The 21,427-nt window shown below is 41.0% G+C and overlaps 1 protein-coding gene across 1 annotated transcript; it reads right to left on the reverse strand.

The window, feature by feature from the left end:
- Positions 1-5,798: 5,798 nt before the first annotated feature.
- LOC147615021 (protein BIIDXI-like) lies at positions 5,799-7,630 on the reverse strand. The gene is made up of 3 exons (XM_086779838.1): positions 7,485-7,630; positions 6,842-7,384; positions 5,799-6,527 (listed from the first exon to the last, which is right to left on the reverse strand). The coding sequence occupies exons 1-3, from the start codon at positions 7,570-7,572 to the stop codon at positions 5,908-5,910; spliced, it is 1,251 nt and encodes a 416-aa protein (XP_086635964.1). The 5' UTR covers positions 7,573-7,630; the 3' UTR covers positions 5,799-5,907.
- Between the last annotated feature and the right edge of the window lie 13,797 nt (positions 7,631-21,427).

The raw sequence follows: 21,427 nt of genomic DNA on the forward strand, positions 1-21,427 counted from the left end.
ATGTAGTGTAACTAAGCAGGGTGGCTGACATTCTACCAATAGTAGATGTCTGGATACAAGTGAGTAAAGTTTATATTGATGGTGGAGCTCAAGTATGTCTTATGACACAGACAAAGCAATTCATGACTTAGGCTTGAAAGTGACTAGGAAATCCATTTTTAGTGTTAAAATGGCGAACAATTCCAAAGTCAAATGCCTGTGTCTGATTGAGGCCATAGAGATGAATGTATTGGGAAAAAAGGTAGTGATTGACATGCATATAATGCAAGATGGGGTTGGGGCATATCCTATTATATTAGGTAGGCCTTGGCTCATTGCACAATGAGGTCTAGAAAAGATTGGTACAGAGGGTGTATAAACCTGTTTCTTGACAGACCCAAAGGTAAAAGTATAAGGTATGATCTAAAAATAGGTAAAATTTTGGAGATTGGAGAGAAGTTGGAGCTAGAGAGGGAAGTTGATTCAACTTCTACTGGAAGCTATGAAGACTATTCTACAAGCTTACATGAGACAGATGGGGAGTCAGAATTGGACCAAAGTCTATTAGAACTAGAAGTAAACATTTGTGGTGTACTGATGACTAACCATCCAACACTCAGCTTCTGATCACACTATGAAGCCAAATGTTCCAAAATATGAGTTGTTGCAGATGTTAGCAAAGGATCTGACTAAAGAAGAGAAGGAGAAGTATGAAGAGTTACTAGATAGGTATCCCAAGCTGTTTGCAAAGGATTATACTTATATGAGGGGGTAATTCCTTGAATGTCAAGCTTTTTAGAAGAAGATTCTAGTTCCTGAGCCCATGCATCACATAATGAGTTATGGGGCTTTTGAGAAGTGGGGAATAGATGTAATAGGTCCCCTTCCAGGAACTAAGAGTAGAAAGTTTTACATCATTACTGCTATGGATTATTTAACAAGTTTTTTAGAGGCTAGGGCAACTAGCAATGCTGCCCAGTAGGTTTGTAGGTTTTTGTATGAAATGATTTGTTGTAGGTTTGGAGTTCCTTTAAAACTGGTTAGTGATCAAGGAAGGGAGTTGAGAGTAGATTTGATCAAAGATCTAACCAAGAAGTTACGAATTAAACACAGATTTACCACACCACACCACCCCTAATGCAGTGGGTTGGTGGAAAGCTTTATTGGAGTGTTGCAAAGGTTGTTATTCAAACTTGTGGAAGATCATCCCAGTGATTGGGATATATACCTAGACAGAGTAGTTTCGGCATTTAGGGTATCTAAAAAGAATGCTACTAGGTATACCCCATATCACTTAGTGTATGGAGAAGATTGTGTGTTGCCTGGGAATGTGATGTTACTATCACTTAACATTTTACTACAACATAACATGACCCAAGAAGAGCAAGAGAAGAAGAGGTTAACCAATTTGTTTTCTTTACTGTTGGATAGAGAGGAAGCAATTAAGTGGTATAAAATTGTCAATTGGAAGAGAATTGAGACTTTCAATGAGAAGATGGGAAGTACACACTTGAAGAAAGGAATGTTGGTCCTCAGATACAATAATGCTTTGGATACAACTTTTTAGACCAAGCGTAGGGTCAGGTGGGAAGGTCCTTTTATCATTCATGAAGTTTTTTCTAATGGGTTCTATTAGTTGCAAGACCTGAATGGTCAGATGCATGCAAGTAGGGTGAATGGCCTGAGACTAAGGCCATATCATATCAAAGTTATGTAAAAGTAGAGAGCAAAGAGTGAAACACTGAAAGTGTATCACAGCAGGATTGGGGAAATATGCAAGAGTGGCCAAAGCTTTTAAAAAAAGGAGTGGAAATATACAATAAATAAATGATGATGTGTAAAGGATCCAAGGTGGCATTGATAGTCAAAATTGAGCCACATCGCCACTCTAGCATGCCAGAAGATAAACACTAAAACTGACAAAACTTAGCATCGTCCGAAAAAGGACACTTAAGTGTCCTTTTTGGTACCAGACTACTGTTAAGGTTTTCATGAACCTTTCAAGAAAAAACATCTATCGAACATGAACAACACTAGAAAGTGCCACTTCATACCAAATGCACCACAAGATGCAATCGGCTAGTGAGAATTAATCTAGGAAAGTTTTCCTCGATCATACACACTACCACAATAGCATTGAGATGAGCCATATCAATGGATGTAGGATCTATCTCTTTTAAGGATATGTACCTACATACATAGTAATCATGTGTACTATTTATTATACATAACCTGTGATTTCATGAGAATACTAAATATTGAATATAACCTAGATAGTGAATTCAAGAGAAGACTCATACCTCACCAAGCTTCCCATTTTGTAAATAGACTCTCTCACCATCTTGTCTCCACAAACAACTATAGCTCTTGGAAGACTAAATTATGTGTAGAAGAAAACGAAAGTTAGTATATGAGCCTACAAATTATGTGCCATAAAGAGAAAATGAATAAAAGAATATTTGAATACCTATAATATCTTGTGCCAATCATGTGTCTTGAGGCCATATAATTGTACCTCTGGACCATCCTTTTTAGTCTTTATATATAAAGGAACCCTTCAATCACTGGTGTACAAAAAGAGGCAATCACACTTTTCACCATTATGTTTCGAGCAATTGATTCTTATGCATGTATTTGGTTTGGGTTATATATATAGGCAATGTCAATCAACCCATCTCAGGACCTAGATGTTGCTAATCTCCTCTATATCATTAACCAATGTTATGGGTAGCAGGCATGTTCCAATTTTCATAGACACAAATATGTTTTAATATCCCTTTTTACATACACAGAGTTTATCCTTTATGCATTTTGTAAGTCAATTTATGCATTCTTATATGCAGGCCAACATACCATCGAGCCAATCCATTCCATATAGGTAATCTAATCCATATGGCCAGTCATCTTCATGGGGACAACCCGCTCCATTGATAGGCATAGGTCCAAGTGGTGTAGGTCTATCACGCTATGGTTGTGATAAGCCTACACTGCCAACGTCGAGTAGACCCACCCTTGCTCCCTCACGTACATATGCACCACGATGTTGTAGGGAGTGTGGTGGGTCTAGTAGACATAGTAACGAGGGGGGAGCAAGGTGTTTTTTCTTTGGAAAATGTAGTACCAAAATAGCCCTCATGATGGATGCTATAGAAAAGCAAGTCATCAATTGGATGCATGTACTTGCTAACTTGGAGTTCACAAACTCCTTTAAGAAGCGAAAAGCACAAGATGAGATATCAAAACAATATGTTATTGAGGTGCTCAAGACTAAGTTTGCTATTCCATATCCGGGCCTCGCCTTCTCGAACGATTGGATGAAGAAGAGGATAAAGATTTCGATCTCTTGCAAGCAAACATTAAGAGAGCGGCCAAGAACAACATGGAGAAGCCAACTGTTTGCTCGCAAGACGAGTGTGGAGACATGTGCGGAGATTTGTGAGAAAGCATCTAGGTGCTTTTCAACAAGTGGTGGGGCAAGTGCTTCTTCATGACTAGGTAGGCGAGGAGCGTCACACTTTGGATCAGGAGGAAAAACCTCCTTTGTTGCTCGCTTTGAAAGTATCAATTTTACTATTTTTCTTTACTTAATCTAATATAGTTTTAAACTATATTGTTTCCTTTAGCTTATTGCTTGCTTTGAAAGTATCAATTTTACTATTTTTCTTTACTTAATCTAATATAGCTTTAAACTATATTGTTTCCTTTAGCTAATTGTATCTTTTTTAATTATTTTTTTATAGAGGAATGTTGTTGAGCATGGCCCAACAAAAGAAGAGTACAATTATGGGTATAGAGCTCCCCGTCTGCAATTGTGGGCTTTGATGCATACACAAGGTGTCAAGTCCATTTTAGGGACTCAAGCTGACAAGGTAAGTAGCGCATGAGCCCTTCTCTTATCTATATGTTGTCTTTTATTCTTTTATAGTTACCTTAGTCTTGTTTGCATGTATGTAGGATAAAGAGGAAGATCCGAACTATGAATGTGGAGTGGGTTAAGCAAGTGAACCTGAAGATAAAGTGGGTTAAGCAAGTGAACATGAAGATGAAGATGAAGAGGAGCCGGAGGAACCAATGAAGATTCTGATCAACCATACCTTCATTGCTTTTTTTTGTATATGACCAAAGGCCTTACCATTCGAGTAATATAAAATATATATATGTTCACTTGCATTCTTTCCAATTTGAATTTCTTTTCAAGTTTCTGTATGTATAAAAAAAGAGACGGAATAGACTGGGTACGCAATATTAATGCGGTCGTTGCTCATCAGCAAAAATAGCAATGAAATTTCGTTGTTGAGCAAGGAAATATCATTGCTATGCAACGAAATGAAAACAACAGTGTTTCGTTGCGCATAGCAACGAAATTAATTTCGCTCTGCTGAGCATCGATCCCATTGCAGCGAAAATAGCAATGTGTCTAGTAGAGCGAAATAGGCCCGACATCTCCTTATCCTTGTAGTTATAAAAGCACTGCTGTTTTTGTTTGCTAGGCGCCCTGATTATGTTGTAGTGTAATCACCTTTGACAAGCCTCCATCTTTTGTAGCTGAATCGCATACAAGTACCTACTCATCCAAACAAGTGAAATAAGCAAAAAATCACTTATTGTATGCACATAAAATTTACACTTCTATCCAAACAGAGAAAGAAAAAACGGGTTCAAATTTTCCCACTGGCTGCAAATAGATGTGCACGTAGCCATTCATACTTATTTTACCAAAGGCAAAAGAGGCATCTTGGTTACTACGGATTCATTCTATCCAAACAGGAAAAGAAATAACGCGAGTTCGAATTTGCCCACCAACCCGCAAAGGAGATGTGCATATAGTCATTCATCCCTCTTCTGCTAAAGGCAAAAGAGGCATCAGCTTGGTTACCTACGGATTCGTTCTATCCAAACAGGAAAAGAAACAGCCTGGGTTTGAATCCCATTGGCCGCAAAGAGTGGCATCTTGGTGGTTACTTGGTTACTATGGATTCGTATCCAAACCGGGAAAGAAACAGCCTGGGTTTGAATCCCATTGGCTGCAAAGAGATGTGTGTTACTACAGATTCGTTCTAACGAATTCGTTCTATCCAAACTGGAAAAGAAACAGCTCGGGTTTGAAACGCATTGGCCGCAAAGAGTGACATCTTGGTTACTATGGATTCGTTCTATCCAAACCGGGAAAGAAACAGCCCGGGTTTGAACCCCCTTGGCTGCAAGGAGATGTGCTCGTAGTACGGATTCATTCCTTCCAAAGTTCTAAGAAGGCCAAATAGGAAGGAGAAGGAAGGTGACTAACCAGATTCGTTGGACGAAACCCTAACCTAAGGGAAACCCTAATCACTAGTCGCAATCATCGTCGCTCCCCTCGTGTGCCTTAAGCCTTCACGTGTCACAATTTTATTCCTCTTTGTATTTCCGTAATTAAAATCTCAAAATTGAATTTAAATTAATCAATCTTCGTTTTCAACCTTTCAACCTTAATCTTCGTTTTCAACCTTTCAACCTTAGACTTCCATTGATTAGCTGCATTCATGCAGCTAATTATTGCACACCAGAAAAAAAGTCTCAATATGCACACCAGACTCTGCATATAGTTATTCAGCCCTTTTCTGCTAAAGGCAAAAGCGGCATCTTGGTTACTATGGATTCATTCTATCCAAACCAGAAAAGAAACAGCCCGAGTTTGAATCCCATTGGCAGCAAAAAGTGGCATCTTGGTTACTTGGTTACTACGGATTCCTTCTATCCAAACCAACAGCCCGGGTTTGAATTCCCTTGGCCGCGTGCTCGAAACGAAAAAAAAAAGAATTAAAATTTACAGGTGGGTTAAGACAATATCTAAAAGTAACATCGGATTTGGCATTCAATTACATCTTCGCGATTGGTAACTTGAAGAAGAGGATGTGCGTGCGTATATTGAATTATGTCAAAGGGTTTTCCTCACAATATGGAGGCCACAAAAACATTTGCAGCAAGACTGAAGATCAAGAGGAGGAAGGCACTATTGACAGAGAGGTGGTATGGGCTCCTAGAAAAAGAAGAAGAAGAAGAACAAGCAAGAGCAAGCACCACATTGTCAATGACAGGGCCACAAAAGAGGAAGTTCGTCTCCTCATTGCGCAGGAGGTTCACAAAGGAGATGTTGGTTGTGTCAGAGACTGCCCTGAACTTCATAGTGTAGTTCTCGTAGCTCCCTGAGCCCATTGAGTTGTGGGTGAAATTGGTTGTGCCATCCCCTGCTGTGACTTGCACACTCATGTTTCCCTGGCAAAGATCCTTGCCATCCCCCATCGCAAAGCTCAATGCATACTCTGCCCCATTGGAAGAGCTCACCACCTGCTGCAGGCTGGCACTAGGCCCTCCTACCAGCTCAACCGCTGCAGCGCCCTCTGGAACAAAGTAGTGGCCGGAATCAATGTACCTCACCGTCGACAACCCAACCATCCACCCAGGAAGTGGTGAGATGCTCATGTTTGTGATGCCCTGCAGTAGCACCCCATAGGAAGAGTTGGGAAGCAAGTAAGGTCCCTCCTCGAAGCCTCCATTCATCAGCAAGTTTTCTGCAGCATCACACTAACTCCTCATTGCGGGTACAACAACCAACCAAAGAGCCACTTTGAGAGAAAGAGAATGCAAGACCCACAAAAGATGTGCATGAAAGCATTGAGCACTTGTACAAAGTAAGGCATATCAACACGACTTTGAAGTTAGCTGCATGATGGCAGCTGGAAGCTGAAAATTACTATATGCCAAAGATTGCATGTAAGCTTGCCTAAGCTGGGCTTCCCCCGTTGCTCCGATTCGGGGGATCGATGCATGCTCATGCAAAAGCGTACTTCCAGGAAATGTAGTAATGCTTGATGAAAACACATACCGGAGGAGCTGACTGTTGTTGTGGTAAGTTTCTTCAAGAAGACTGTATCGACGACAGGGCCACAGGTGATGTTGGGGTCTTGCTGCTGCGGTGATGTTGTGGCCACAGTTTCTTGGCTGAGCTGGTTGCTGAGGGTGAGGTTTGTCTGGCTAGAGACTGGGATGAAGCCCCAAGCGTGGGTCTCCCAGGTGACGTTGCTGTATTCCTGGTGCAGCATGAACGAGGAAGCGGAGGCGGAGGCGGGGTCGGCCACACTGAGGAGGTCAATGGAGGAACAACTCTGTCCGGCGGACGCGAGCGTGAAAGTAAGGGAGTAGGCGGTGCCTGGCTGAGCGGCGAAGGCTTGGCTGATGCGCCCGTTTCTGCCTAGCTGGACTGCCCGCCCGTTGTGTGGAAGAGAGATGTTGCCGCCCGCCTGGATATATTGCACGGTGCCGCGTATTTGCCATCCCGGCAGCATCTCCACCTCCACCTCCTGCATGGTGTCGTTGAGAGGCGGGCCTTGAGAGAAATCCCCATTGTGCAAAGCTACCAAGGAGTCATCTTCATTCGCAAACACAAAGAGAAGAACGAAGAGGTCTCGTCAGATCGCAGGGGCAAAGCCTTGCATGACGACAACTGCAGTGGAGAAGAAGACCCCTACCTGGAACTGCGAAATGCAGAAGAAGCTGAGAAATGCCGAAGAAGCTGAGAGTGAGCTGGCGGTGCAGGCGGGGCTTAAGAGGAGGCATGCTCGTCCCGACCAGAGTGTGCGCTTGTGTGTGTGTGTGTGTCTTCACGATGCCAAGAATCGTGTTGGCGCCGGCGTCGCGGACGGAGGACGGGTCACGCGGGTTCTAACGTTTTGTGATTGTACATACAGAGCGGACCACTCACGCATTTTGATTGTGGTGTGGTTCCTTGAGAATCTCGTGAGGTAGGCAGTATACACTGTCACACTTCCAAGGGAAAAGTAGAGAAAAAAAGAAAGACGAATTGTTTTGGGGTTTTGAGAGAGGGGACTCAGGGAGTGATTTCTTCTACAGGGGAGGGAAAATGCTTGTGGTCCTTGCGAAAATCAAGTGAGGTTAATAGGTTTGGATATTTAACTTAGTAAGTTTAAATGGAAAAATAAACTACCTTTTTGAAAACATAAAAAATGAACTCCAAAATTAGTATTGATAGTCGATTGTGAGGATGAGGCTCCTCAATGGCAGGCCAGGATCTCCTGAATCTAGGGCTCATGAGCTGGAGGTGGCAGGGTCCAACGGGACGAGGGCATCTAGCTCTCTCGTGTGGGTGCCCGACCTAATGTGACTCCCATGAGCCTGCTGTGAGGAGGAAGAGAGACAGGTAGGTGGGAGAGATAGAAGGGGGGGTGGGACCGGAGGGAGGTACCAGGAAGGAGCACCCCGATGTGAGGTAGAGGCCTATGGAGTTTGGTTGCCGATGTTTTGGTGGATGGATAAATCTAAGAACTCCAAGGGTTGGGTATCCAGATCCACAATTTTAGGAAGGGTATGTGAAGTGTGATCAGTGCACCTAATGACAATGATTAAGGGCTAATGACCTGATCATTGGGTGTGGAAATGATATGGAAGGCTTGAGGAAACATACCTACACTAATGCTCTAAGATACCATGTTGAGAAAGTAGAGAGATCGACACACAGTGTGTGAGAGTGCAATGTAGGAGTGTAATGAGGTATGGTGGCTCACAGTTAATCACAAGCTTGAGAGACATGATTACTAAGATTAAGCTGAGTGAAAAGAGAGAATGTACACAAGATAAGGGAAAAAGGTAATTTATTTTATTCATGAGTGGAATGCCTCTTTATAGGCTAAAGGTACATTATGTCCATGACATCACCTATGATGTAAGCTGTGGATAGGTTCCCTTTCACACACTCGATGGATGATTGATTTGACCCTTTTACATATGGAGAATCACATGGAGTAAGGCTTCTTTTACATTGAGTCTACGTGGGATAAGTTTTGTTCTTGTGTCCAATATATGAAGCCTTCACACTAGTAATACAGTGGGTTTGTTTGCCTATTTCAACAACTACCATATAAATGCTATAAATCCTCCCAATAGTGATGATGTGAACATGTAGAGGGATCATGTGATTGATCAATCTCCAAATCGCAAAATAATCCCAAAGCTTTGAGAAAATCTTTGAACTTCCCTCATGAGAGAGCCTTTGTAAACATATTTGCCACATTGTCGTGTGTAGAGATATAAGCTAGGTTAATCTCTTCTACAATGAGCCTCTCCTTGATATAAAGATAATGCATCTCACTGTGCTTTGTGCGAGCACGAAACAATGGGTTCCTCGCAAATGACTAATGCAATCTAGTTGTGTCATCAGTGAAGATGGAGTTGGGGGACTGCTGCCACCAACACCAAGATCTGCCACGAAAAGGCGTCTAAACCATACACACATTATAGTCACTGTAAAAGTTACCTTGTACTCAACTTCATAACTTAAAGTAGCATTGTTGGCTTCTTCTTGATGAGCCATGATGTACAAATTTCACCAAGGTGAAAGCAAAAACCACTAGTGGACACTCGTGCGTGCCATAACATCTAGCTCAATCAGAATCAGTGAAAGCACACAATTGAGCATCCCCCCTCTTAGCATAGAATAAGCCAAGGAACTAAGTGTCCTGTAAGTATCTGAATACTTGTTTGGCACCCTTCCAATGCTTGCCTCTGAGACTTTGCATAAGCCTACTCAAGTGGGAGACCCCAATATAAATGTCTCGCCTCGTATTACATAGATAGATGAGACACCCAACAGCCTGTTGATAAAGTGATGCATCAAATAGTTCACTTGTATCCGGGAGACTAAGGCTATCACCTATCTCTACTGGTGTAGCAACAGGCTTACAAGCTTCAAGACCAAACCGAGTTAGTAGATGGTTGAAGCCTAGAAAGGGTATATTTCCATGGAAGTAAGTTTTGGAAATTTAGATAAGGCTCATACTATCTATAAGAGGTGCTACAATAGAAGGCTGGAAGGGAATGGTACAGAGGTAAACCTTTAACAAGATTCCTTGATAGCTGAATTTGAATTTAATTTAGATTTTTTCCCAAAAAAATTACAGCATCAACTAGGAGCACGTGTGGGCTTAGACCTTATCTTGTGTTTCAGGCTTTGTGTGAACTCGAATGTATAAAAGGAACTTGCCCTATTGTTTTTGAAGTTGATTTGTATGGGTTACACCAAATTGGTTGAAGTGAAGCGATTGGTAGCAGCAATAGCAAGATGCTAATTTTGTTGTTTTGCAGACTCTTGTAATTTGAAGGAAGCTGAGGAAAGGTTGGCCAAGAAGGTAGTTGCTACTAGTTTGGGATAGAAGATACAACACCTTCAAGATTTAGATGCCTCTAAAGAAAAGAAATCCAAAAACGGCCTAGAATCTCAATAGCTCACAATGCTAAAGAGGCAACAAAGGAGAATTTGGGTAGCATTCACAGTGATACAAGACAAAATGTTGGTGAAATTGCTGCATCAGGTCATGAAGAACCTAATGTGCAAGCAAAACTAGACTTGAAAGAAAAGAACTGGAATATTGACGTGTGTACTGCATTTGTCTCTCGATTAGCACCATAGGTAGGTCACTTTGTAACTGTTACTATTTAGTAGTCAAAAGTTTGTTGTAACTCATGGTTCTCCTTCATATCTAGGTGAACAAGGAGCACCTTTGTGAGATATTCAACCACTGCATAAGTCTTAAGGAGATTCGTCTTATGAGATATCAGAAAACTAGAACTTCAAGGGTATGGTAAAAAGAAAACCAGTAGGGGAAAGTTGTTTTCTCCTATCAAGAAGGTGCAGAGTTTAAGTAGTTAAGTAAGGTGGTCTGGTACATCATGCCTATAATGCAAGAGAGGAATAATGTCAACAATCAAGAGTATGGGGGTTAGAGTAACACTAGAAGGCTCCTATATTTACAAAAAGGAATTCACCACACAATATTTTTGTCCACCCAGCCCTCTTAGCCAGGACTATGAACAATACATCAAAGCTTCCGGCTAGGTTCCCATCTCCCAATCGTTGCTCCCCCAAAAAACCCGGCCGGAGGAGATATCTATGACAAGATGCCACCACACCCTATATAGAAGCTTTGACTCCTTCTCGTCACCTGCTATAACAAACTCCCAATAGCCTTTTCCATTTAGGAAGTTTGTCATTCTAAACTTCCAAGCTTGGAAGTTGTTCTTATCCAACTTCTCACTAAAATTTGTGATAGATGGTTAGAAATTTTCCTTGTTGCTCTATAACATTTACCTGCACAACACAGTATTTACAAAAAGCTTCTGCACTCCCAAAAATCTTTAATCACCTATGGTACTCTATATCTTTCATAATATAGTTACTGTATGTAACCGAATCACTTGCACATACATATCCAGTCTCTAAATACTTTGTAGGCACAATACATCAACCATTTCACATAATTTTTTTTACAAAACCTGCACAAAAACACTACATATCTAGAATTTGTGATTATTGTTGATACCTCTTCAAACTGCTATAAAAACTTCGCAAAGCCGAAATGGGGCGTGAAATAGAAATTCAACCACATAAATTTTGTTAGCTTGCTATAGGGTATAATTCCTTCACCCATAAGGTCAACCCGATCTAAGACCAAAAGACATGATGTCTGTAGAGAGTAGCCTCCCGCACCTTAGATTCACTATTTACAGGCAGGTTTATTTTTTGACTTTTTTTCTGACGGTTTTGAACATATAAAAAATCCCCAAAAGCGTCAATATGTGTGTTGAAAAAAGCATCGATATAGAACCGTCAATATACGAATCGATATACACATCGATATAAACGTCGAGATAACCATAAAAAATAATCATTTTTTTGGCCACTATTTTGACGCTTATTAGGATGCCATTTTCGATGCTAACAATGACCATTATTGCGACCTGTATTTTGACATTAACGATGCTGTTTTTTATCACGATTTCGACGCTTATTTTTACGCTTATATCGATAGATATACAACGAATGCATGTTTTATTTTTTTTTAATAATGGTAAACCCAGTTGTAGTCCTGTAGTAGTTGGGTGTACCTGTATACCAGTGTTACAAATTAAATTTCTTTTCTCTGTTGTAAGGTCATGAAATGGAAATTTTTATTAATAAGTAACAAAAGTTACATAGCTCATAATGGGGCCAAAAGAAAGTGCACAAAAAGAGGCATAGAGTCGACAAAAAGAAGTACGCCACTGAGACTCGAATCCTACACACAGCTCCTAATCATCAGCGTTGTCTTCAAGGTTTGGCACTGGTCTGTGCATAAGATTATTTAAGGAAAAAAACTTAGAAATGACAAGTGAGGAAAAAACTAATTGATGTGTAGAAAATGTTGCGATTTACCATATTCACCACATTCGTCCAATTCACGTTGTGGCCCTCTTGCTCAAGTTGCTAGAGGAGGGTATACGTCCCATGCAATAGCATGACCGACAACTCATTGCAGCTCAAAGCATGAAGCATGAGTACTTATTTAAAAAAATTAAATGCCCATTATGCCAAAAACGTGAGTGATATGTGTATTAACACTTACAAAATAGGTGTGGAAAACATCCCAGCCACTGCTTCCAAGGTGGGAGCTCCCTATGCTCTCCATTCGCTTCACTGTGGCCTCCTCTTGCTACTTATACTTTTGGGGATTTTCATGGTGCTTTCTACACTCCTCTTTCCAAATCTTTTGTGATAAATTCCAAAGCTTTGCATGGTGCTTTCTCCTCTTCCCAAATCCATTGTGAGAAATTCCAAGGCTTTTATCTCCCAGACTTTACCTTCTTGCGTGTGATGTCGTTGTGCCAGTGCTTCATCACTTTCACCATGTGATCTTTTCTCCATCGAGGATGAACCTCTTGACTTCTTGGTGCTGGCATAAACTCACTTTTGATTTGATTCACGACTCATTCACTACTAGAGCTTGAGGGCATACCGACGTTAAAATACCGACGCAAATGTCGAACGTCGGTATGCCCGTCGTAATCTTGGAGGAGACAAGTCGGGCAGGGTAATTTGAAATTTTCATATACCGACGCGTATACCGAAGCATATACCGTTGCTGATACCGACGCACATTCCGAAGCATATACGGGCACTGATACCGACGCACATACCGACGCTCATAAGTTTTTTACAGCCGAGAGCGTATTTTCTCTGTTTTTCGCCGCGTTGCAGAGAAGGTATGTGTCGTCTCTTTTCTTCTCTTCTCCTCTTTTCTCCTCTCTCCTCTTTTCTCCTTCTTTCCTCTTTTCTCCTCTTCTCCTTCTCCACTTTTACTAATATGCTCTTGCTTTTGCTTTTTAATATAGGATATAGGACGTTTAGGGTTTTGTGTTTTTTTTGGCTCTCTATGCATGTTGAGAGCTCTCTATGTATGCATAGATCTCTAATGCATGCATAGAGATTTTAGGGTTTTGTATTACTTTGTATTAGTTCTTATTCTTGTGTTTAATTTACTAATTATTTTGTTTAATATTTTGTTTTGCAGCTCTTTCACCAATCTTTCACCAATCCTCTCCTTCAGCTTCGCAAAAAAGAGGTAGACCCTCTTTCGATTTTTCTTGTTTATGCTTTTTTCTACGTATTATTGCATCCCTGTTTTATGGTTTAGGGTTAGTTTAGGGTTCTTGTAAGCTTATACATAGGATTAATTCAAGATCTATGCATAAAACCTATCATAAGCTTGCAATCTCAATGCATAGCCTTCTTGCAAGCTTTATGCATAAGCTCTATTCATAGAGCTTGCGAGCTTGTGAAATCTCTATGCATAAGCTCTATGCATAGGCTTTATGCATAGAGTTTGCAAGCTTATAAAATCTCTATGCATAGGTTTCTTGAAAGCTTGCATGGACATTGTACATAGAGCTTGCATAGCCTTCTTGTTGAAAGCTCTATGCATAGCCTTCTTGTAAAAGCTTAATGCATATGCTCTATGTATAAGCTTTATACATAGAGGTTGTAAGATTATGAAAGCTCTATACATAGGGCTTGTAAGCTTATGCAAGCTCTATACATAGAGTTTATGCATAGAGCTATATGAATCTAGCTGAATGCATGAATTAAGATCTATGCATAAAGCTTAATACATAATGTTTTATGTATAAATCTTATGGATGAGCTTTATGCATAAGGCTTCACATGCGTTATGTTTTTATGCATAAAGCTTTTTTTGATGTAGAGTGCCTTGCATGGATGGAGAGCATAAGCTTTTTGAATGTTTATACTCTCTTATACATATAACATATATTTCTTATGCTCTGTTTTTCTATGCATAAGGTATTCTCTTTATTCATAGAGTTTATATATGTTATCAAGGTAAGATCTCTTATCCATGTAAGACAAGATCATGTTTATTACACCATTGGGTGATGGGATTAAGGGTTAGCATAGTGCATAAGGCTTATAGCATAGAGCTTATGCATAAGACTTATGCATATGGCTTATGCATAAGTCTTGCAGCCTTATTATGCAAGCTTATACTTAAGGCTTGCAAGCCTTACTATGCATACGATTGCATAAACCTTATTCATAAAGCTTGCATAAGACTTACGTATAGAGCATTACACATAAGCTTATGTATAGATCATTATGCATAGGCTTTATGCATAAGGCTCTATGCGTTCAGCTTTAGGTGTAGGCTTCTATGCATAGAGCTTAATGTGTAGGCTCTATTTAGGCTTCTATGCATAGAGCTCAATGTGTAGGCTCTATTTACAGAATCTATGCATATAGATTTTTGCATAAGGCCTTTATAAATAGCTATTTATGAATAGAGATAGCTTCTCTCTCCATCCTTGTTCTAATTACCTTCTTAATTTTGTATGGAGAGAAGATAAGCTAATGTATAAGTTATTTTTAAAATCTCCCTCAACGGGGCTGGGAAAAAGAAGCCCGTTTTTAATATTTTTAAGTCTCCCTCAACGGCTGGGGAAAAGAAGCCCGTTTGACGCTTTAAATGTTATTTTTAAAATCTCCCTCACGGCTGGGGAAAAGAAGCCCTGTTTTATGGTTTACATAATGCTTTGTGTAATGCATAATGATTTGTATTTAATGAGCTACATATACATGTTATCCTGCTAGATGGAGCCTCTCAATCTTGAAGAGAGAATAGCGTGTCCATGCATGCGATGTAAGTACCAAATCTTTCAAAAATGAAGGATTTGCAACCAGCATGTTCATGACGCTGGCATATTTCCAATGGAGCGCTTGCAAAATTTACGGTTTCAATCGTACAACCAAGCAAGTGTGCAGCCGCATCTTGATAACATTGCGCCTGTGAATTCTCGTCCCCAACAAAGGATGAGGATATCACAGGAGGGAGTGACAGATGGAGCTCAATTAACAGCACCCGAGGGAATGGAAGAAGGTCAGGAAATGGAAGAAGGTCCAATGGAAGAAATGTTGGATGCCTTCATCGAGCAACAAGAAGCTCTCTTCGAGGAGCATGAACATGAAGATCATCAACCACGACATTCTCAATGGTCAAATTATGAACCAGAGGAAGAGGCCATGCGTAAACTTGCACGCCTTCCATTATACAATGGTGCCAACATATCTGTATTGCGTGCATCTCTTACGATGCTAAATTTGCAGTCAATTTTTGGATGGTCTAATACAAGTGTCACTGAACTATTCAAGTAAGGACTTTTTTTGGAGATTACACCTATTGTTGAAATAATAAATTTTCAACTTGTATTTGACTAAATCTTAATAGTAACGATCAGATATTGCCATACTTGCAGGCTTTTGAAAGACCAGATATTGCTCCCTGGCAACGAGATGCCTCCATCTCGTGCAGATGCCAAGAAGTTATTGAAATCCATAGGCATGGATTACAATAATATTCATGCTTGTCGCAATGATTGTTGCCTCTTCCGCCATGAATATGAGCATTTGCAAGAATGTCCCCATTGTGGCTCTAACAGATATAGAGAAGATGTTCAGTGGGAAGCTGTCGCGGTAAAGGTTCTTAGGCACTTTCCAATCATCCCAAGAATAAAAAGCATGTTCAGGTGCAAATCTATAGCAAGCTTGATGACATGGCATGCCACAACTCGATCCACAGATGAAGTGATGCATGTGCCTGCTGATTCACCTGCATGGAGACACATTGAAGAGAAATGGCCGGCTTTTAAGGAAGAACCTCGAAACCTCCGTCTTGGCCTAGCAATGGATGGTGTAAACCCTTTTGGTTTAAGGAGCTCTTCATGGAGCACATGGCCTGTTTGCCTTGTGAATTATAATCTTCCGCCATGGTTAGCAATAAAGAAAGGTCATTTGTTGCTCTCATTAATAGTTCCAGGAAAGTACAAGGTGAAGAACATGGATGTATATTTGGCACCACTTATTGATGAGTTACGCACCTTGTGGAACGGAATTGAAGTGAAGGACATGTCAAAGCAGCAGAGTAGCCAAAGACTTACAACTGTGCAAGGTATTCTCATGTGGACAATGCTATGGAGAATGCTCAGGTTTGTCTATATCGGGTTACAATGCATGTCCTGTATGTGGTCCTCGACTTGATTCAAGATACTCAAAAGCATTACGAAAGAATGTCTACCAAGGACATGTTAGGTATCTTCCAGAAAATCATGAATTGCGGGATGGTAATCTAGGAAGACCTCCTCCAAGTGCATTGAAGGCAAGCGATTGGAAGATCAAATGGGAGGAATGTGGCAACTTGGCATGTCTTGGGATGAAGAGGCTCTCTATCTTTCACCAACTCCCCTATTGGGGTGATCTCCTTATAAACCATTTGCTTGACCCGATGCATATTTTCAAGAATGTAGCTGACATTCTGTGGAAGACCATGACAGGAAAAAAGGAGACTAAAGGCCAAAGGGATGACTTGGAAGAGATTGGTTGCATGCAAGAGTTGTGGGCTCGCACTAGACCCAATGGAAAGGTGCTACTTCCAAGAGCCCCATGGGTTTTTAGTAAGATGGAGGAACAACAAGTCAAGAGGACAATTTCAGAGTTTCGGACTCCTACAGGTTGTATGCATTGCTTGAAAAGTGCATTTACAAAGGATGATGATCTTAGTGGCCTCAAGAGTCATGATTGGCACAAGTTTCTACAATTTGTGCTATACCCATAGCAATAAAAGATTGCCTCACTGAAGACATTAGAGCTACTATCTATAAGATTGGCACATTGGTGCGCTATATTTCTTCAAAAGAGATAAAGAGAGACACTTTGGAGACAGCGCGTTTAAACTCCATAGAGGCAGTTTGCATGGTAGAGAAGTTTTTCCCTACAAGTTTATTAACAATCCAGATGCATCTGCTAGTTCATGTTGTAGATGAGGTTGCAGTTGCTGGAACAGTCCATTCAAGATGGATGTTCTTTTTGGAGAGGTTTATGAAGACATTAAAGGGATTTGTTCGCCAAATGGCTCGCCCAGAGGGTAGTATGTCAGAAGGGTGGCTGATACAAGAGTCCCTTGTTTACATCACTGAATATTTAAGTTTCTCAGATCCAGAGATACCTCGACTATGGTCTCAAGAGTCTAACAGGCGAGTCATTGGTGAGGAACCTCAAGGCCAAGGCATTAAGAGAAAGATGGATAACAATTTGAGGGAAAAAATCAACAAATTTTGCATCTTGAACTCTCATGTAATGGAGAAGTGGATTGAGACATATGAAGCTCTCAAGCGACAGCGAGTACAAGATCGTTTAAGTTTCTGAAGGAATCGCACTACAAGAAATCTCCCATATCCAGAAGGTATGCAAGCTCTTCTGGACTTTCCCACAGGTAGATGGCTAGAAGCTACAATTTTAGAAGCCAAACGTGCTGGTTTAACTATAACAGAGGAGGAGGAGGAGCTTACAAAAGGATGCGATTGGCATGTAAGTGTTTAAGTTCTACATGTCTCTCTTTTTTTTCTCTACATGTCTCAGTGTTTGTTTCTCCATCAACAATCTTTATGTGCTATTTGTAGTATCACAAATATGGGGCGTTTTGGTCACATGGACGTCATTTTCGAGTAGAACGAATAGACCAAAGAAGAGCAACCTTTGATTGTGGTGTCACAGCACAGTTTGATGATAACACAATTACTGGAATGCTTGATTACTTTGGAACCATTCAAGATATATTAAAGGTTGGCTTCAGAAGTTTTAAGTTGTTTATCTTTGATGTGAAGTGGTTCAAGGTAATCACGAATGGGCTACATGCAACTGTACATAGAGACAAGAGTGGCCTCATCCAAGTGGACTCCACAAAGGTATGGACCGATCAGCAAGATACTTTTGTGTGCCGAGAGCATTGTGAGCAGGTTGTCTTTAAAGCGGATCAAAAGATCCACGCTGGCTATTTGTGGTTCAAGACGCCCCCCACAGTAAGCAAAGTTTTGAAGAATTTGAGCTACAACAAGGTGATGTGGATGCACAGGGTGATGGAGAGCAGCAAGAACAAGCCGATATCAACAATGAAGAGGAGCAAGCAAATGAAGAGGAGCAACTAGAGCAAGATCCAAATGAAGAGGTGCAAACCAAGGAAGCTGAAAAACATGTTGAGGAAGAAGACATAGATGATGAGGACATCCTTCATCAAGGGACTTTTAATGATGAGGATGCTGAAATGTACATAGACATAGATCTCTTTGGGGCTACTGATCTTAATGAGGATGATAGAATAGATAATGATTTTTAAAATGATGTATCTTAATGATTATGCAAATAGTTATGACATATTTGTAATGATTTTATGACATTGAAGGTCCTTTCATTGTTTACCATTGTTAATGTTTACCATCATAATCACTACTATAGGTGCAAGTTGATATAGTTTTACCATTGTTGTTTATCATTGTTAATGTTTGTCATATGGTTCTTTCATTGTTTACCGTGTAATTTTTATTTCGCACAAGTTTGTCATATGGTTTTTTGTCCAACAGGCCATGGGTGACTCACCGCCCTATGACTACAGTCCTGATTTCTCATTTAATCCTACACCGCAGGGCATGAGTCCCCAGCAGTTATATGGTTTTCTTTCATCCATGACTCCAAAGCAGAGAGCCATGGCTCAGAGTTATTGGGGTTCTGGAGTAGGGACATCTGCCTCACCATCTGGCTTCCCGACGCCAGTTCCCACACCCGTGGGTACGACAGCAGCTCCCACACCTCATACCACACAGCCTTCCACTCCTCTTACAGCTCGATCTACCTCCTCTTCACATAGACACCGCTCACGTAGTAGGTCTTCAGGGGGAGGTTGTTGTGGTGGTAGTGCCACAGATGCTGTGACACCACCACCACGTGAGCGTCGTCCTTCGCTCTCATCTGTTGATAGCACACCCATAGGGTCACCTTCCACTCCTTGGGGTACACATGACCATGACAACAGCAAGATATACACAATTAGGGATGGGGCACCAATAATGAATAGTGCAGGGAAGGCAATGAAGACACACATTCGACAATTGTGCACTATACAGTTTCACGACTCTATCATGACTAAATGGGATCAGCAAGATAAGGGGAAGAAAAATTATATAAATACAAAGATAAAGCAAGAGTTTCAGCCATCTGACCCTATGAATGTCGTCTCTAATGAGTGGATACAGTATACAGCTCGTATTTTGATGGGGCATCGTAGGTCAGAGGTGAGGGATGCATTTAGAGAGGGGAAAGAGAAACCTGTTTGGCTAGATGATAGGGAGTGGGCAGCCATTGCTCAGGAGCTCACAGAGACACCAGAGAGGTTTCAACAACAAAGAGAGGCGGCAAGGGCAAGACTCCAAACAGTAGGGGCTTCTCATCTTGGGAGTGGTGGTTACGAAACCATGCGCCATGAATTCGTAAGTATTTGTAGCAATTTTATTTATGTAAATGTATGTATGTGGGCTAAATGTTGATTTCTAAAAGTTATAATTGTTAATCGTTTGTGTAGGAGTTGGCCATGAATCGCCCACCAATTAGGCAAGAGGAGAAGTACGCTCACAAACATGGCCTTGTGGCCTTATTTGAGATGCTTGAAGAAGAAGGAGAGACCGTCAATTGGGAGGCATTACCATGATGTAAGATGACCTTCAAACTAATGGTATATGATCAAAACATTCTTGAGTATTAATGTTTAATTTAATTTCTTGTTTATCGATCTGGAAAATTAAAAAACGAGCACAGTTATTTTTGTACTCTATTTTAGACAGAATGATGCTGTCTGTTTGCTGTTGTTGATCCTGTTCATTGCAGGCAGCCAGGCAACAGCCAGGCAACACTATTTTGCCCAAAAAAAAAAAATTCTGGTACAGCGTCGATATATTCCCCGTTATATACACTGGTATATTCACCGGTATATGTGCCGGTATAAGTGCCGGTACTGCCGTCGGTATAGATGCCGGTGAACGTCGGTATAGGGGCAGGTATACACTCCGATATAAGTGCTGGTATAGTAGCGGGTATAGACGCCAGAATAGCCGTCGGTATTAGCATCGGTGAGACGTTGGTATAGACACCGATATAGGCGCCGGTATTGTTCCCCGACACTTATACTGACGTCGTCATTCCTGTGCATATACCGGTGTTTATACCGATGAGACGGGGCTTTTTTAGACCCCGTTCAATGACGTCGGTATAAGCGCCGGTATTAGGCTAACATGTAGTAGTGATTTCTTCTTGGCCTTATCAAGTTTATGCCATGTAGTCATGCAATCGTGAGCAAAGGCTACATGGCATAACTCAAGGATTTAAGACTTCATCTCATCGCCAACGTCATCTAACACCACATTTCCATCCACTACTTGTTTTGGTAGTGGGAATAAGCCAGATTGGGGGTAGAGGGATTTGTGTCGAAGAGGCGAGATGAGCGCGGGTGTGATGTCCCCTCACAACTAGCAATGGGTGGGCGCTTGCGGTGCTGAGGGGAAGAATTATCCGTGGAGTTACCATCATGGCAACTACAATGATTGGAAGTAGCCGAGAGAGCCGTGGTCGGGATTTTTGTGACGTGCCATAGAGTGTCCGAGGGCATGGCCTATGTAGTGGTGGGCACTGTGATGGCTGTGTAAACCCCCAAAGTAGCTTGTGCCATAGCCCTTTTCTTGCAGTTCATCTGTGACATAAAATGGTAAAATTGGTTTGGATGATAGATTATGAGGACTTTCCACATGCTCCCCACTATTAAAGACAAAGGAAACTTCTCTTTTACAAGAGAAGGATAGTGAAAAGATCGAGGGCTTCCCCTCCACTATAACCGCCTACTCGCTGATAACCACTCCTAACTTAACTTAAACAACATTCTACATGGCCTACAATAATTCCCCATATCTCTATGTATAAGCCTAAAACCTTAACCCGGCATGAGGTTACTAAACATGAGAATTCATGAATAAGAGAGCTTACCTCGACATTGTCAAGCTGAAGGAGAGGACAACAATGCAAGACCTACAAAATATAACACGTGAAAAAGTGATTAGCTACACATTTAAACTTCTAAGAATTAATAGCCTATGCGCATAATGCATAAGCCTATGCATAAGGATTATGCATAAGCCTAATAAACGAGGCAATATGTGATATTAGAACATTGTTGAGACCGTCTACAATACTACTTAGACA

The sequence above is a fragment of the Cibotium barometz genome, chromosome 41 (genome assembly GCF_041138505.1).
Source record: "Cibotium barometz isolate CiBa-2024 chromosome 41, ASM4113850v1, whole genome shotgun sequence".
NCBI classification, from domain to species: Eukaryota; Viridiplantae; Streptophyta; class Polypodiopsida; order Cyatheales; family Cibotiaceae; genus Cibotium; species Cibotium barometz.

What these genes read in the sequence shown, in the direction of transcription:
- LOC147615021 (XM_086779838.1), bottom strand. Translation starts at nt 7,572, where the DNA reads ATGCCTCCTCTTAAGCCCCGCCTGCACCGCCAGCTCACTCTCAGCTTC. An exon ending in TCTGCATTTCGCAGTTCCAG is followed by an intron (nt 7,385 to 7,484) that starts GTAGGGGTCTTC and finishes TTGCGAATGAAG; the next exon opens with ATGACTCCTTGGTAGCTTTG. An exon ending in AACAACAGTCAGCTCCTCCG is followed by an intron (nt 6,528 to 6,841) that starts GTATGTGTTTTC and finishes GTGATGCTGCAG; the next exon opens with AAAACTTGCTGATGAATGGA.